The sequence below is a fragment of the Agrilus planipennis genome, unplaced genomic scaffold (genome assembly GCF_000699045.2).
Source record: "Agrilus planipennis isolate EAB-ADULT unplaced genomic scaffold, Apla_2.0 scaffold1, whole genome shotgun sequence".
Lineage (NCBI taxonomy): Eukaryota > Metazoa > Arthropoda > Insecta > Coleoptera > Buprestidae > Agrilus > Agrilus planipennis.
In genome coordinates, this window is record NW_020442466.1 from 4038554 (window position 1) to 4053660 (window position 15107).

The 15107-nt window shown below is 33.0% G+C and overlaps 7 protein-coding genes across 11 annotated transcripts in view; 3 read left to right on the top strand and 4 right to left on the bottom strand.

The window, feature by feature from the left end:
• Positions 1–125: 125 nt before the first annotated feature.
• On the bottom strand, positions 126–2547 carry LOC108743765 (ectonucleotide pyrophosphatase/phosphodiesterase family member 5). Its single transcript, XM_025981097.1, has 7 exons — positions 1982–2547; positions 1784–1924; positions 1571–1723; positions 1343–1514; positions 1074–1283; positions 757–1014; positions 126–629 (listed from the first exon to the last, which is right to left on the bottom strand). Exons 1-7 carry the CDS (start codon positions 2321–2323, stop codon positions 445–447), a joined length of 1461 nt encoding a protein of 486 aa, XP_025836882.1. The 5' UTR covers positions 2324–2547; the 3' UTR covers positions 126–444.
• Positions 2548–2844: 297 nt separating this feature from the next.
• LOC108734109 lies at positions 2845–5468 on the top strand. Its single transcript, XM_018465511.1, has 7 exons — positions 2845–2933; positions 3010–3231; positions 3282–3310; positions 3416–3467; positions 3519–3598; positions 3660–3815; positions 4432–5468. Exons 2-7 carry the CDS (start codon positions 3145–3147, stop codon positions 4661–4663), a joined length of 636 nt encoding a protein of 211 aa, XP_018321013.1. The 5' UTR covers positions 2845–2933; positions 3010–3144; the 3' UTR covers positions 4664–5468.
• On the top strand, positions 4610–9742 carry LOC108734064 (intraflagellar transport protein 88 homolog). Of its 2 annotated transcripts, XM_018465457.1 has the most exons (12): positions 4610–4698; positions 6547–6757; positions 6903–7108; positions 7165–7360; positions 7420–7637; positions 7690–7921; positions 7973–8120; positions 8179–8369; positions 8426–8872; positions 8938–9298; positions 9354–9548; positions 9618–9742. In XM_018465457.1, the coding sequence occupies exons 2-12, from the start codon at positions 6557–6559 to the stop codon at positions 9722–9724; spliced, it is 2502 nt and encodes an 833-aa protein (XP_018320959.1). In that variant the 5' UTR covers positions 4610–4698; positions 6547–6556; the 3' UTR covers positions 9725–9742. The 2 variants fall into 2 exon arrangements, with proteins under 2 accessions (XP_018320959.1, XP_018320966.1); XM_018465464.1 differs by lacking the exon at positions 4610–4698 and having other exon boundaries at positions 6714–6800.
• Positions 5402–6419, bottom strand: LOC108734122 (EEF1A lysine methyltransferase 1). Of its 2 annotated transcripts, none has more exons than XM_018465539.1 (4): positions 6172–6419; positions 5969–6113; positions 5692–5787; positions 5402–5626 (listed from the first exon to the last, which is right to left on the bottom strand). In XM_018465539.1, the coding sequence occupies exons 1-4, from the start codon at positions 6310–6312 to the stop codon at positions 5496–5498; spliced, it is 513 nt and encodes a 170-aa protein (XP_018321041.1). In that variant the 5' UTR covers positions 6313–6419; the 3' UTR covers positions 5402–5495. The 2 variants fall into 2 exon arrangements, with proteins under 2 accessions (XP_018321041.1, XP_018321034.1); XM_018465532.1 differs by having other exon boundaries at positions 5692–5901.
• A 27-nt stretch (positions 9743–9769) lies between the features above and the next one.
• Positions 9770–13328, bottom strand: LOC108734077 (hypoxia-inducible factor 1-alpha inhibitor). 3 transcript variants are annotated; one of them, XM_018465490.2, is made up of 5 exons: positions 13011–13259; positions 10904–11175; positions 10552–10846; positions 10321–10491; positions 9770–10244 (listed from the first exon to the last, which is right to left on the bottom strand). In XM_018465490.2, exons 1-5 carry the CDS (start codon positions 13128–13130, stop codon positions 10089–10091), a joined length of 1014 nt encoding a protein of 337 aa, XP_018320992.1. In that variant the 5' UTR covers positions 13131–13259; the 3' UTR covers positions 9770–10088. The 3 variants fall into 3 exon arrangements, with proteins under 3 accessions (XP_018320992.1, XP_018320979.1, XP_018320986.1); XM_018465477.1 differs by lacking the exons at positions 9770–10244; positions 10321–10491; positions 10552–10846; positions 10904–11175 and adding an exon at positions 11182–12679 and having other exon boundaries at positions 13011–13328; XM_018465484.1 differs by lacking the exons at positions 9770–10244; positions 10321–10491; positions 10552–10846; positions 10904–11175 and adding an exon at positions 11182–12552 and having other exon boundaries at positions 13011–13098.
• Positions 13329–13423: 95 nt separating this feature from the next.
• On the top strand, positions 13424–14389 carry LOC112903992 (proteasome subunit beta type-1-like). The gene is made up of 2 exons (XM_025981187.1): positions 13424–13641; positions 13703–14389. Exons 1-2 carry the CDS (start codon positions 13553–13555, stop codon positions 14313–14315), a joined length of 702 nt encoding a protein of 233 aa, XP_025836972.1. The 5' UTR covers positions 13424–13552; the 3' UTR covers positions 14316–14389.
• Positions 14390–14551: 162 nt separating this feature from the next.
• Positions 14552–15107, bottom strand: part of LOC112906647 (40S ribosomal protein S24) — a 2483-nt gene continuing 1927 nt past the window's right edge. The window contains exons 4-5 of the mRNA XM_025981190.1: positions 14984–15098; positions 14552–14644 (exon numbers count right to left, since the gene is read on the bottom strand). Of these exons, the coding sequence (XP_025836975.1) occupies positions 14642–14644; positions 14984–15098 (118 nt within the window). The 3' untranslated portion in view covers positions 14552–14641. The remainder of the gene's footprint in view (positions 14645–14983; positions 15099–15107) is intronic.

Here is a 15107-nt window from a genome sequence, read left to right on the forward strand (position 1 = left end):
TAATTATCTACATTTTAAATATCTATTCTATTGTAAAAATTGAATTAAATTTATGTAACTTTTCAAATAAATTATGTAATTTTTGAACATCTTGTGAAGTTTATAAAGAAGAAAAAGAACACAAATAGCTAATTAAAACGTTTTATTGAGAAAAGATTATATCACATTCACATATTTTAAAAATACTGACAACAATAATATCAAGTGTACAATGAAGACATTGCGTTTCTTTTTTAATCTCACTTTCAAGTAAAAAATCCATACCTATAAAAAACCATTAGATCAAGCACTCCATAGACCATAATAGCTGTAAAAGTTAATACAGAGCGCTTTCAGTTCAAACAAAATAAATTTTAGATGTGCTCTGATTGAATCTTAAAATTGAATATGCAAGTTTTAATAACATTAACACCTAACAATTAGTTTTAACAACAACAACATTAATTATATAAGACTAGCCTCTTCATCGAGTAATCTTTGCGCCTCTATAATAGAATTGTTGTAACATTGCGGAAACCTTTTATTTAAAGCTGCCGCTGTCGTCATATTCTGCTGCCTTCTAATAAAATAATAGGCAACTGCAGCAATAAATACTACCGATAAGATTAGAGTCATTACGATTCCACCTGCTGCAAAGGAATGTAGACATAACAATAGTTTATAATATAATAAAAAAAAATTTAATTACAAATTCCTATCGGTGGCTCCGTGTATAAGTACGTAGAAAAATTGTAAACAACAAACCCTGATACTTACCAACCAGTACAAACTTCGGAAACACTTGTACAAAGTAGGGCCTCGACACTAAAACATCGTGAACCCGTAGTAAGGAACCGTTGGAGGGGAGTTGGGGCACTTCTAAAATTTCGCAAAACAACGCAAACAAGTCGACAGTCCAGAAAGGAATAACCATCTTGTTCTTTTTTATTTTCGGCCCGCGTGCCACAAAGTATGGCTTCATTTTCAAATCTAAATTGTCGTAACCGTGAACGCCAAATTTCGATTTGTTGCTCACTTAAAAACAGAAATACTTTTCATTGCTTTATGAAGTAAGCAATTTTTACTGTGTCTACCTTTAAAATTGAATTTTTTCGAAAGATATTCAGCTGAAATTGCCAAGTCTTGAAATCCATAACCATCATCAGCTAAAAGAAATATAGGAGGGGTACGTGGATTATTTTTAAAGTGCCATCTAGTCAAAAGATCGTCCTTTTTAAACACCGAAAAGTGTCCTTGTTTCTTAGAAAATTCAGTCAAGTTTTCATAAATTGCTTCTTCGTATCCTTTAAAGTTCAAAACAATATTAAATTATCAGTATTTTATTACTATTAAAAATTATTACCCTCATGGGGAAGAATATGTAAAACAGGTGAGCTTCCAGCAATATCATAAGTATGGGGCTCTAAATATTGCGTTATGTCTATAAAATGCGGGGGGCTTACGCTGTCCATGCCATGGTCACTTAGAAATATTAAATTTACTTTTTCTGTTAAGTTGTTTTCCTCTAATTTTTTCTAAAATTCAGAACTATTATATACAAGGTTTTTTTATATTACATTCACTTACTTACAATTAAGTAACAAGTTAAATTATCAAGTCTTTTTATCAACTCAATAATTACTGGTGAATCAGGACCAAAAGCATGAGCATGTGAATCTGGCTCCTCAATATAAAGCATAATCAAATTTGCTGGCCTTTTGGGATGTACTATCCATGATATTACCTTCAAAATTTGTGTACTTTACAAATAGTTAAACATTTTGTAAGTCATTTACAATCATACCTCATCAACTCTTTGATTCCAATCAAAATGAGGGTCAAATTCCTTAAAATATTGTGGGTATGTGTTTTGGTATGGAAATGATCCCCCTGGCCACATCATTATCCCAGAATACCTATCACTAGCTGCCCTTTCATTATGTGTCTTTAACATACATACAATTTAGCACACTGGTAATAATTAGATACTGCTATAATTTACCCATATTGGAACAATTTCTTCATTATAATGAAACATTTCATAACCGTACTTGATAATTTGCTGTTGCTCTGGATCATAAAAATTGTTTGCCATTACTCCATGAACTTCTGTGTATAATCCTGTTGCAATAGAATGGTGGTTGGGAAAAGTTTTTGTAGGAAAGACATTATTAATATATGGTGCGTAAGTTCCTTCTCTTCTTAGAGCAAGTATGTTTGGTGTCTTTTTACCAACAAAATCGTAACGAAAACCATCGAAAGAAATAATTATTAAAACAGGATATTTTGATATACAATTTGCAAAACTTAATAATAAAAACGATAGCAAGATTTCACTTTGCATTTGTAATTTGAGTTAGCACTGAGAACTTCACAACTGATTCCTTATTTTACATCCATAATTTGTAGAAAGTAATGTAAATTATTTCGTAAAAATATCGTTCGGGTTCACCATACTGTTAAACTTCCCCTTATCAAGCCAACTGATAAGGTGAAAGTTGTTTTTGACTTAGAATAAAACAAGTTTTAATTAAAATTTGAAGGTAAAATAATTTAGGTTATGTAACCTACCTGGTTTTTCTTTGAGCACATGAAAACTCTGTGTATATTAAGCCAATTTTAATAGGTAATTATTGATACAATTTAGTGAACAATTGGACTGCAAATCTACGAAACAAATTTGGAATGTAAACAGTTAATTATTAATTAAGATTTAATTGTAAGTTTAAAATAAGAAACCATAAACATTTAATACATTACAATTTCATACGGCATGTGTAATGGTAAACACTATCTTTTCTTATTCGCTTTCTATGGTATATAGAAAATCAGTGTTCTATGGTAAATTTAAATCTGTTGTTTCTGAAGTTAATGACATTTGGCGCATGTTTGAAGAGTATTTTTTAGATGATTCATTTGTTGACTACAATAAAATTGATTTTAGAATTATCCATGTAGGCACAATATTATAATCAAATAACAATTCTTTGTGGTATTATCTGGCTGTAATTTATCCTTTTCTGCCTTCAGTTTGCCGAGAAGTTAATGTCGTACCACCATTACACTTAGCTGTGCTTTGTACAAGCCTTAATCACGGATTCATGTTATTTTACATGGCTCAATGGAGCCTGAAGTCAGTGCAGTCCTTCATGGACTGCGGCAGATATGGGTAATTGCATGGGCAGTTGCTTACCAACATCTCGCAGATTATTTTCTAGTGATGATAAAACAGACTTTGCTGACCTTATAAATGTAAGATATAAAGCAGGCTTTAATGCAACACTGATACAATTGCTTTCCAGAATCCTAATGAAGATACTACTAACAAAAGGTATGTTTGAAGAATAGCAAGAGTTACATTATATTACATTGCACTAGAATATTTTGTGAGTATGTATATCTTTAAGTGAAACTTGTTTTTCATGCTTGCATGAAGATGTTTTTTAATTCGGCATTTCCTCAAGACTAAAAAGAAACACAGACCAAAGGTATAATTTTAATTTGTTTTAAATAACCCCTTTAGTTTTCTTGTTTCTTAGGAAGCAGTTTTAAATTTGGTTGAAGACATTTTCCCCTCTTCTAAAAGTACTAATTATTCCAAGCTCAACAAGATACCACAGTATGTAATCATAAAATTGTACACATTTTCGGTTAAACATTAAAAGACATTTGATTTGTAGCTCATCAGATAGACAGAACATACCTTTACAATGTTTAGATGCCCGTGCTCTTTTAACAAATACTGCAAACTCTACACCTGCTAGTTCTCTAGATCTAGAATGGGAGCATGAAGCCTTGCCCTTAGAAGTTGTACAAGAGCCCTGTAACAGTTCATGGTATAAATATTTTTTCTTTATATAAATAAAACAGCTTTTGGTAATTTTTTACATTAGTTGACATTGGAATTGAGACATGAAGTTTAGTCAGGTAGATAGTACTGACCAAGTAGAATCGTGTGGTAGCATTAATTCCGTGCGGAAACCAATGTAGCTTGAGATACAGGCTCCCTAAAGTTATTTAATCGGAGGAAATTTCGATTGGTACGGCCCTGGCTGCAGCCCTTCGTCAGCTGTTCTCGCCAAATATGCATTGATGACGTCATTGTTTAGTTAGGTAGATGTATGACAGACTCGAGTTTGTTTAATGCCCCCGCTGATACATTAGAATAATGTTAGGAAGATATTTACGATGTTTGGCGGGAACAGCTGACGGAAGGCTGAAGCCAGGGCCGTACCTACCGAATTTTCCTCCGATTAAGAAAACTTTAAGGGCCTGTATCTCACTCACATTCATTTTTAAACAAATAATAAACAAAATTCTAGTAAATACTACTACACTACTTCACTTTGGTCAGTACTACCTACCTGACTAAACTTCATGTCTCAATTCCAATGTCAACTAATGTAAAGATTTACCCAGATTTTTTGTTTATATAATTAATTATGTATATAGGGCTGTGGTTCCTTCTGAACGAAATAATTCTCAGTCAACTGCGTTTGATGACAATAACACAGACTGGTCACGAGTCCCTTCTGCTGATTCTTTAGAATGGGATAGCGTTCAGAATTCACTCCAAGCGACTCCACTTCCCGAAATCGACGCGGATACTCAGGCCCTATTAAATGAAATAGAAAGATTGACTGAACAGGCACTTAAGGAAACTGGACAGAGTCTAGGTAGCTGATCGATTCATTTAGAAAATGAACCAATAACAAAAAAGTATGTAATAAATTCCTTTATATTTTGTGTACAAAATGACTGTAGGACATAGTAGAAATTTTAAACAAATATCAGTCACAGATAAATTTATGTTTTTAGTTGATTAACGAGATCCTTTGTTATTTACATGTCTTCATGTTCTATAATTTTTTCATCTCACATTTTCAATAATCTATCTATGCAAACAAATTTTAAATATCCTGATGGTAATCAAATATCTTTTGAATTTTATTTTTAATTCGCGCCTGGTAGTGCTTTTAATAACTAAAAAAAATTACTTGCTTAAACGGATAGCAATCATAACAAAATCCAAATGTACCTTGTTAATAAATATGGTGCTAAACTGCTATTAATTAAATTAATTATTAAAAATGGGTCATAAAAAGAAATCCAATTAAACCAAAAGCAAAACTATTTTTTATTATCAGTTCCATTTCTTATTGCAATAAGTTTACTTAAGAAAAGTAAATATAGTCGTATAAAATTAAGCGAAATGTTCTTTGATTTGATATAGACTTGCAAATTTAGTGCATACGTTACTTTTAACTAAAATTTAGAATTTATCACTTATGAAGTTTGAATTGCATGTCACTGTTGTATATATATATTTCATGTTAACATATCATCCACATGCTACATTCATTAAAAAATATAAGATGTAATAGAGCACTGCTAATGTGTAAAGGAAAATAAACAACTGATATTTTTAACTTAAAATCCTTGTTAGTTCCTTGTTCCTAAGAAAGTAACAATACAACATTGGATTCTCATTTCACATATTTTATTCACTTATTAACTTATATAAAATTATCTAAATCAAAGTTTGAATAACAGAAGAATTCGTTTGCCAAGTTATTCTTATGCCTTGGTTCAAAAGAACACTTTTTTAAATGAAGCAGTCTTTCTACTAAATCGGCCATTATTGCACCTACAAAAATTTAAAAACAATTAGTTAATATAGATCAAAATATATGCAGAACATTTGATAGATACCTGTACATAAAATAATGTTTTCTTTTGCTAAATATTTTAAAGTCACAGCAGTTTTTGTTAAACATTCATCTGATAAAAACGGAGGATCTGCAATAACTAAATCATAATAATTTTTAAATTCTTTTGTAATACTAAGAGGTTCCTTATAATCATAGAAATTATAGTCTTCTCCAATAACAGAAAACCTTTTATCAAACTCAAAAAGTGTAACTGAAAATAAAAGATTATTCTTTTGACAAATTAATGAATGACTTTAATATTGAAATGTTGTGCCAACCTGTGCCTTTGTGATTTTGTTTCAAACTTCTGTATAATGTGGGACATGAGACAAGTGCAATTTTGTCACCTGGGCTAAGAATTTTACATGCCGCATTGGTCAAACTTATCACAGTTGAATCGTCATACCAAAACTGACTTAATTGCTAGAAGATTTAGCATGTAAATAACAAGAGGAAGGATAAGTTATCACAAGAAAAATACCCAATCTTCACTAACTATTGCGTTTGTGGATTCACTATTTTCTTGTGCTTCTTTATCTAATTGCTCATCGTAAAATTCCTGAAGTGCTTTCAGCGTCTCCGCCGATAATTGTGGGACATCTTCTCCGTCAGAATCAGTCATAAGGAATTATTTTTAAGTTGCTAATTGGAATTACATTAACATTTTTAACAAAGACTAAAAGCAATGTTGTAAAAACGCTAGAGGTTATGTTTGCAAATTTTTAGGTTAAATTTCTCAAAATTTGACCTTGTAAAACTTCATGTACGACGCATGCGTAATTTGTTTGTGTACATTGAACATTTCAAATTGAAAATCTTTGTTGTATTTTGTAATTTAATTTAATTTTTAAAATAGATCTAAAAGAATGGCCGACATGGAAGATGAAGACGTTAATGAAATGAGGAAATTGTTCAGTCAGTCTTCACATCCAATTTACAACTTGGACAATGTAAAAGAAGATGATCCTTTTAGAAAAGTCTTATTGTCAGCAGATAAGACTCGCTCTCGATTTTCTTTAGTCACTCCGAGGCCTAGTTCTCGAATGAAACTGGGAACAGCTTCCGGTGTAAGTCATATATACTTAATAATTACAGGAGGAGTATTTACATGTAAGCCTATTCCATCTATCTATTACAATAGTTAGTTTTCTAAGGTATTCGGGTACAAAGGAACCTTATCTGATAATTTACATTTTTTGTCTTTTAATTCAGTTTCAAAGGCAGCCAACAGCTATTGCGACGCCACTAAGTAACTACAGACAAGCTAGCGCTTTTCGTCCTACGACAAATGATACAATAAACAGACCCATGACTGCAGTACGTGGTGCTGGCTACACATCACAAAATAAACAAATTTTTGATCCTTTGAATCAAGCTACGATTTCACCAAATGCCTTTGAGCTACAAAAAGACGACTCGTAAGTTCATAACTGTATGTTTTTTTTGATATTTTAATATTTAATTTGTTTTTTAGTCCTGAAGAGAAAATTAAAACCCAAGAATCAAAAATTATGGAACTGGTTGAGGAATCGTGTCTTGCGAGTAGTGGTGGTAACCATCGTAAAGCCCTAGAGAAAGCGAAAGAGGCTTCAAATAAGGAGCGTAGTCTCATTAGAATGCAGGAACAATCAGGACTGGGAGATAGTCACAATCTTGATCTAACATATTCAGTAAGGAGTTTATGTGGTTTATGTTTGATTAGCGCGTGCTATTTTTTATTGATTTGTAGGTTTTATTTACATTAGCAAATCAGTATGCAGCAAATGAAATGTACACAGAAGCCCTAAATACTTATCAGTTGATTACTAAGAATCGGATGTTCTCAAACGCCCACAGATTGAAAGTTAACATGGGAAACATTTATTTCAAGCAGAAGCAGTATAATAAGGCTATGAAAATGTACAGAATGGCCCTTGACCAAGTGCCGTCAAATCAGAAGGGTCTAAGGTGAAATAAAAGATTTTTTTTTATTAATTTTTAATGCAACCTTTCCATTCAGAATCAAGATAATGCACAATATAGCGATGGTTTATGTGAAAATGAGACAATGGGAAGAGGCAATGTCTAGTCTAGAATATATAATGAATGAAGAAGCTAGTCATCGAGCCGGCCTACATCTTGTACTGTGCTGCCTTGCCATTGAAGACAGGGAAAAAATGAAAGTGGCTTTTTCATCATTACTGTCGGTGCCTTTGGAACTTGAAGATGACGACAAATACGCTCCAAATCAAGTAAACCAATTAATGAATTTGTTATTTATTTAAACAAAAATATTTTTTAAGGCTAATCCTGAGGATGTTCTTATATCAACGGCCATAAGGAACGACGACCTTCATTTGTATGAGATACAAAAGCGCAATGACGCGGAATATTGCATCTTAACGTCTGCAAAACTAATCGCTCCCCTGATTGGTTCCACTTTCAGCGAAGGTACACTTAAAGAGTTATCAATTAATATAAATTTAGTAATGGTAGACTGTTTCTAAAGGGTATGATTGGTGTGTGACAACAATTAAGAATTCAGAATATGCCAAACTTGCTGGAGACTTGGAAATAAACAAAGCAGTAATGTATTTGAAACAGAAACAAGTTTCTGAGGCCATTGAAACTTTGAAAACCTTGGACAACGATTCTACATCCAGTGGGGCTGCTACTAATCTGAGTTTTATTTATTATATGGTAATTAAACTAAAATACATCAAAAACAAGAAAAAAGGAAACATGTTTTTTTGTAGCAAGGTGATCTTAAGAACGCAGAGAAGTATGGAGAAATTGTGAAGAAGCTTGACGGTTTTAACGCTGGAGGTTTTATCAATTTAGGGGCCTGTGCAATGGCCAAAAATCAACTGGATCAAGCCAAAAACTATTTCATAAGCGCTCTCGAATGTGATCCGTCTAGTTTTGAGGCCCTTTACAATTTAGGCCTCGTTCTAAAACAGCAAGGCGCTTACGATGAAGCCTTGAAATGTTTTCAAAAGTTTACCGGCTCTTTGGCTCTTAACCCATCCATAGCATATCAAACAGCGTGGCTGTTCGAACGAATGGGAGACAACGAGGCTGCCGCTGAAGCTTACCAACAACTCTTGGGCTTAGTACCGTCTGACGCAACAATACTTCAAAAAATCGGCGATCTTTACGACAGCGAGGGGGACAAACAACAGGCTCATCATTATCATGTAGATGTAAGCATTTTTAGTAACAAACAAAATGCTTGTTGTTATGTACTATATAATTGCGTTTTTTCCAGTCTTATCGTTATTATCCATCAAATTTGGAGGTGATTAACTGGCTAGGAACTTATTACATTGAGATGCAAGTAATAGAGAAGGCGTTAACGTACTTCGAAAAGGCGGTTTTGATGCAACCTAACGAGCCCAAGTGGTACATGATGGTGGCCGGGTGTCACAGACGAAACGGCAACTTACACGCCGCTCTCAATCTCTACCAAGAAGTCCATCAGAAGTTTCCTGAGAATATTGAGTGTTTAAAGTTTCTGGCACGCATATGTAAAGATTTGGGCATGCCCGAATCCCAAAATTATATTTTGGAACTGAAAAAATTGGAAAAGAGCAAGGAAGTTAGAGAAAGGATAGGAAGCAGTCGTCCAGGTTTGTGGTTGCTGGTCTTTTCCTGTTTTCATTATTTTAATTTTTTCTTGTTTAGTTTCAAGACGCAGTGGAAGCGGTTTATCATCGAGGGGAGGATCAGGATTCAATTCGATTTTGGAAAATGCCACCGGAAATGATAGTTCTTCTTCAGGGAGCAGAAACACCAGAACACGAAGGTCTAAACTAATTGACCTACACAACAGTGGAGGCAGTTCGGACTCGGGTGTAGGTCGAGGAGGTTCTTCGGGAGGTAAGTGAGATTCTTTTGGTATTAAATCGGCAATGTTGTTGCAAAAAGCGGTTGCGTTGAATTTTTTAGATAACTTTCACGCACCAGAAAGACCAACCACAAGTTATAGTAAAAAGCACTTAGATTACGACGAATTTGGGGATGAGGAATTGGGAGACGACCTTTTACCTCAATAAAATTCACTTATTTTAGCAGTATGTGTAATATATAGAAAAACGGAATAGAAAAAAGATTAGCTTTTATTTACATATCTATTGGTACATACATACTACATATATACATACAAGCAATCGACCTTAAATAAAAAAATATAATGAAAAATATTTGTTTACAATTAATCATATACGTATTTGAATACTGCGCTTTTAATAACAAAGGAACCCGATCAATCTTAAAACTAATTATTATGCTCAAGTTATTATTTGATAAAATTACATATTTATTTTGTATCACATAATATTCTTTCCCTAAATTCAATTTGAAAACGAGACAGTGCGCTTAATTAAGTAAATGTAGCCGCCTACTTCGTTCTTTAATTTTTTATTCGGTATATCTGCCTAGAACGAGGGCCCTCATTAACGGTGGGATCTCCTTGGGATCGTGTAGAACTTCCAAAAGCATTTTCTCAACGTTTCGCATCACCGCCACTTTATGATGAGACTTCAACGGGTACGTTATTGGCCCAGTTGGTCCATTCTGCGTACATTTTAATTCCCAATTAATTTGTTATTTATAAGCGGAAAACGCAAATAAAAAATTATTTTCTACATACTTTGTACCAAAAATTGATAGTTATCGTGTGGTCTCCTCTCATTAACGATTCCACCTGATGCCACCAATAAATTGGTATATAGAGAACGTCGCCTGGTTCCATAACTGTTTCACAGCCCTTTATGTCTTTGAATTTTGGAAATTTACTATAATCTGGCCTCTCAAAATCAACCTAAAAAAACATTCATAAAAATACCATTACAAATACTGTTTCTTTTTATAAGAAATTTACCATACTTTGGCGATCATGCGGATGATAAACGGGATGGGGGTACAAACGATCAAATTGATCAGGTGAAAATAAAATGCATCTTTTATAGCCCTGCACTTGCGCAAAAAGATTTTGTTGTTCGTCATAATGACATGGTGTCACGTTGCCTTCCATCCCGATCAGTAAGTGATTCGATGTGAGAGGGCCCCAGTTTTGTTTCTTTTGTATGCTGTTACAAAAGTCCCAGTCGAATTTTAAGAAGTCGCGCACTATCGCTGGTCCCACTGTATCATTCAAACCTTGCTGCAGATACAACCTACAAAAAGAGTTATATCTAAGCAACAGTAAACGCAAACAATCGCTATAATCGTACCTTTCGTCGCCCCTCTTCCATTCTTTTAGTCTTTTTATAAATTCGGGTAATTTCATTTCGACCATTTTGGTAGGCGGCGTAAATTCGACGCCCCTATTAGTCTCGTTGTTGGGTAATTTTTGAAGTATCTTTTTTTCGTCGTAATATTTAAATTTGTAATTGCGCGATATAAAAACTGTAAAATCCCCGTTTCCCATGTGCTTTTCTAAATAATCGAGGTTCCATTTTTCGGCAGACTTTACCAGTTTAGAACCAGTAATAACCACCGGTTCCTAAAAATTAAAAACAAGTCCAAGATACTTTTGACAATGTTTATGAAACCTTGCTGGAAGTTGCAATTAAATTATTACTTATATAGACATAAAATAAAAACATAAAACGCGTAAAATAAGTATATTTTAATTTTTAGCAGCTACCAAATCTTTTATTCCATTCTAAATATTTATTAAGAAGTTGTTTATCAGTTAGAGGATTAGTTGTTTGTATAGCATTAAAAATATCTTCTATTGAAGGACCGGAAACTTCTGTTTTCTTTGAAAATGTTTCTGAAATTTCAATTTTTTTTAGGGCAGATCTAATGCTTTTCATGCAAGCTTCTTTGCATACTAATTTCAAATCTGAGCCTGAAAATGAACCAGTCATTTCCGCAGCCTTTTTCAGTACCTCTTCATCAATAGAATGAGCACAATTTTTTAGAAAATATTTAAATAGCTCATATCGGTTTTCTTGGTTTGGTAAATTTATAAGTATCCGCTTTTCAAAACGTCTCAACAGAGCTGCATCTAAGTCCCAAGGCTTGTTAGTGCTCGCTAATACGAAAATAGATTCATTTCCTTGTAATAACCCATCCATTTGAATCAGAAGTTCGCATCTGAACCTTCTGGAGGCGTCCTGATTTGAACCATTGCCTTGACAAAAGACTGCGTCGATTTCATCGATAAATATAGTTGTGGGAGCCTCCAGCCTTGCTAAATCAAATAGAACTTTGATCATTTTTTCAGATTCACCTCTCCATTTGCTTACAAAGGTACTGCTGGTCAAATTTATGAAAGTCGTATTGCTTTCACAGGCTACAGCTTTTGCTAAGTGTGTTTTCCCTGTCCCTGGTGGACCATATAATAATATTCCTTTCCAAGGTCTTGTTAACCCAGTAAATAAGTGAGGATACATTACTGGATAAATAACCGACTCTTTTAATAACTGTTGTGGTTTCTCCAGTCCAATGCAGTCCTTCCATGAGGTTCCCGAATAGTCGTCGATTATTTCTTTCTTAACAGCATCTGCAAGTTCTTGCCATTCTTTGGAATATGTTAAACAGAATGCGGATGTTTGCACCCTATTGTACTCTTTCTTAACTTCTGGATCTGAATCTGTTGATAGCATTCTTTTAATTTGAAAATCAAACTGTTTATTATCAGACTTTGTTTCCTGTTCACATTGAGTTACATTCACTTTAGATTGTTTAGTTTCTACACTATTTTGTGAACGATATTTCTTTGTTTTTGCCTGTACTTGTTCAAGTTGTTTGATAATTTTTGGAACTTTGTTGAATTTTGTGTATTGAAAACTCATAAATTCTTGTAGAATTGAATCCAAGTCGACGTTGTCACAGAGTTCATATCCAGAAATGATAGGGTCAGCTTCTGTTTCTAGACATTTTAATGTGTTGGTTAGACTTTGCTCTCGCAAGAAAGATGCAACTAAAAGTAATATTGCCCGTTTTCTTTCAAAAATATCCCTATGTGTGTGTTGAGTGTATTTCTTAGGAGTTTCCTTCTGCATCATACATAAATATATTTGTAAAACTTGTACAGTAAAATGTAGTGTACCTATATAATAAAGCCATTCAAATAAACTACTGCCAAACAATAAAACGGTTGCCAAGTAACTTGTAATATGAGCTTATTAAGTAAATCACTTTAATAATAATATTATACATACATTAACAGGTCTGCATCGCCAGGGAAACAAAAGATTTTGGCTTTTATTTATAAAAAGCTTTTTTTAGGTTATGTTTTCAAAAATATGTTAAATTTAATTCAAGGGATAACGTATGAAGCTATAAAATAATTGGGATGTATCTAATATTATTCCAATGTAAACTTACATTCTCAGCCATTAATTCGTCAACTTTAGGATCTTGATAATCTAATCTTGGTATTTGTTCTAATGAAATATCATATTTTCTTAATTGACTATAGTCCCAACCTTTCTTTTCACTACCCATTCTTGACTTTAAAAAAAAATGTATTTTTAACAAGTGGTAATTAATATATTTATTAAAGTTATTTATATATTTTTTACACTATCAGTAGATAACACATCACATCACACAACAATAACAATGACAATCATAGATTACTGACAATTAATTAATAGATTAAGATATAACAGATCATGACATAAATGAGAATCATAGATGAGAGTGATAACCATAGATAACGATAAGTATGACCATCGACGTTTACTGTATGTCTATGAGTATGACCAACATAAACGTTTACTGTTTATTGGAATTTTCGATCTTTCGGCTTTATAACTGATGAGAAAATTGTAATTTTTGAAGTGTCATTGTGATATTCGAATTTCCAGTTAAGAATAATTAAGAGTATTTGTTACTATCATTTGAACAACAGAAAGTACTGCAAAATGACTGCAGAAGTAAACAGTTATTATCCAGACTATGCAACGGAAACCCCAAAACAGTTTCAATTTAGTCCCTACGCTGATAACGGAGGGTATGTTTAGTATAACCTAATTTGCATTTTTGCAAGACATTTTAAAAATACTTAAATTTAGGAGCGTGGTAGCTATTGCTGGGGATGATTTCGTCATCATAGGTGCAGATTCTCGTCTAAGTACTGGTTTTGCAATTTATACCCGAGATCAGAATAAATTGTTTTCATTATCCAAGTCCACCGTTCTTGGTTGTTCAGGTTGTTGGTGCGACGCCCTAACTCTCACTCGTATATTAAGTGCAAGAATGCAAATGTACGAACAAGAACATAACAAAGTTATGGCAACACCAGCAGTGGCACAGATGTTATCAACCATGCTGTATTATAAAAGATTTTTTCCGTATTATGTGTCTAATATCTTAGCAGGACTGGATACTGATGGGAAAGGGTGTGTCTACAGTTATGACCCTATTGGTCATTGTGAAAAAGCCACATACAAAGCTGGAGGATCTGCTGGAGCTTTACTTCAGCCGCTTTTGGATAATCAAATTGGTCTTAAAAATATGCAGAATGTTACACCAGCACCTCTAACATTAGAAAAAGCTTTGGCTTTGCTAAAGGATGTGTTCATTTCTGCCGCAGAAAGAGACATCTACACTGGTGATAAAGTCAACATTAACATCATTACTAAGGATGGAATTAAAGAAGACACTTTTGAATTAAGAAAAGATTAATCAGTCAGTAAGTGTTTTATATTCCTTTTTAAATGGTTTATCATTAAATTAAATATATACCCATGTAAAATATTTTTTTTTGTTTGTTGTCCTCAAGAAAAGGAAAAATTTTAAATCACCAGTTAGAACTTTTAATTTCCTAAATAATAAAGTAATTTTTATAAGTACTTCTGTTTTAAAAAACGATATTATTAAAGTAATGTAGTTGCCTTAAAAGTACAGAAAGAAACTTCTAATAATGTAGGAAGTATTTTATTAAATACACATTTGTGTTGAAATTATAAAACAACTTACTTTAATGGTGAAGTTCAATGTCCGGCACCAAATTACTGAAAAAAAAGGAACATGTTAGACTCTTTTTAATTATGAATAATCATCAATATAGGGGGACACTCATGATGCAATTTAGTTAGGTATGAAGGTAAAAATAATTAACTGGAAATCATCATAAATAATAAATTGTTAAATTATTAATAAGGAAAGAAAGTTTTTTTTATATTAAATCTGTAAAACTGTATCATGAAAGGGGACAAACTAAAATACCTAAACTGTGGAAAATCAACTTATTTTCTCCCCTGAAAAACATAAATAGCTACTTTAAAATATGTTATCTCTTGCCTTCAATTTTTTTTGCATATTTAGTAATAAGTAATAACTTTTTTGTTTACCTTCTTTGATGCAGCTCCTACTTTAGCTTTCTTTGTACCTCTAACTTTCTTCATCCTATTTTTCCTTTCTTTGCGCTGTTTACGTGTCTGCTGTTTCTTTTCGTAAAGTCCATGCCTTTGTAAC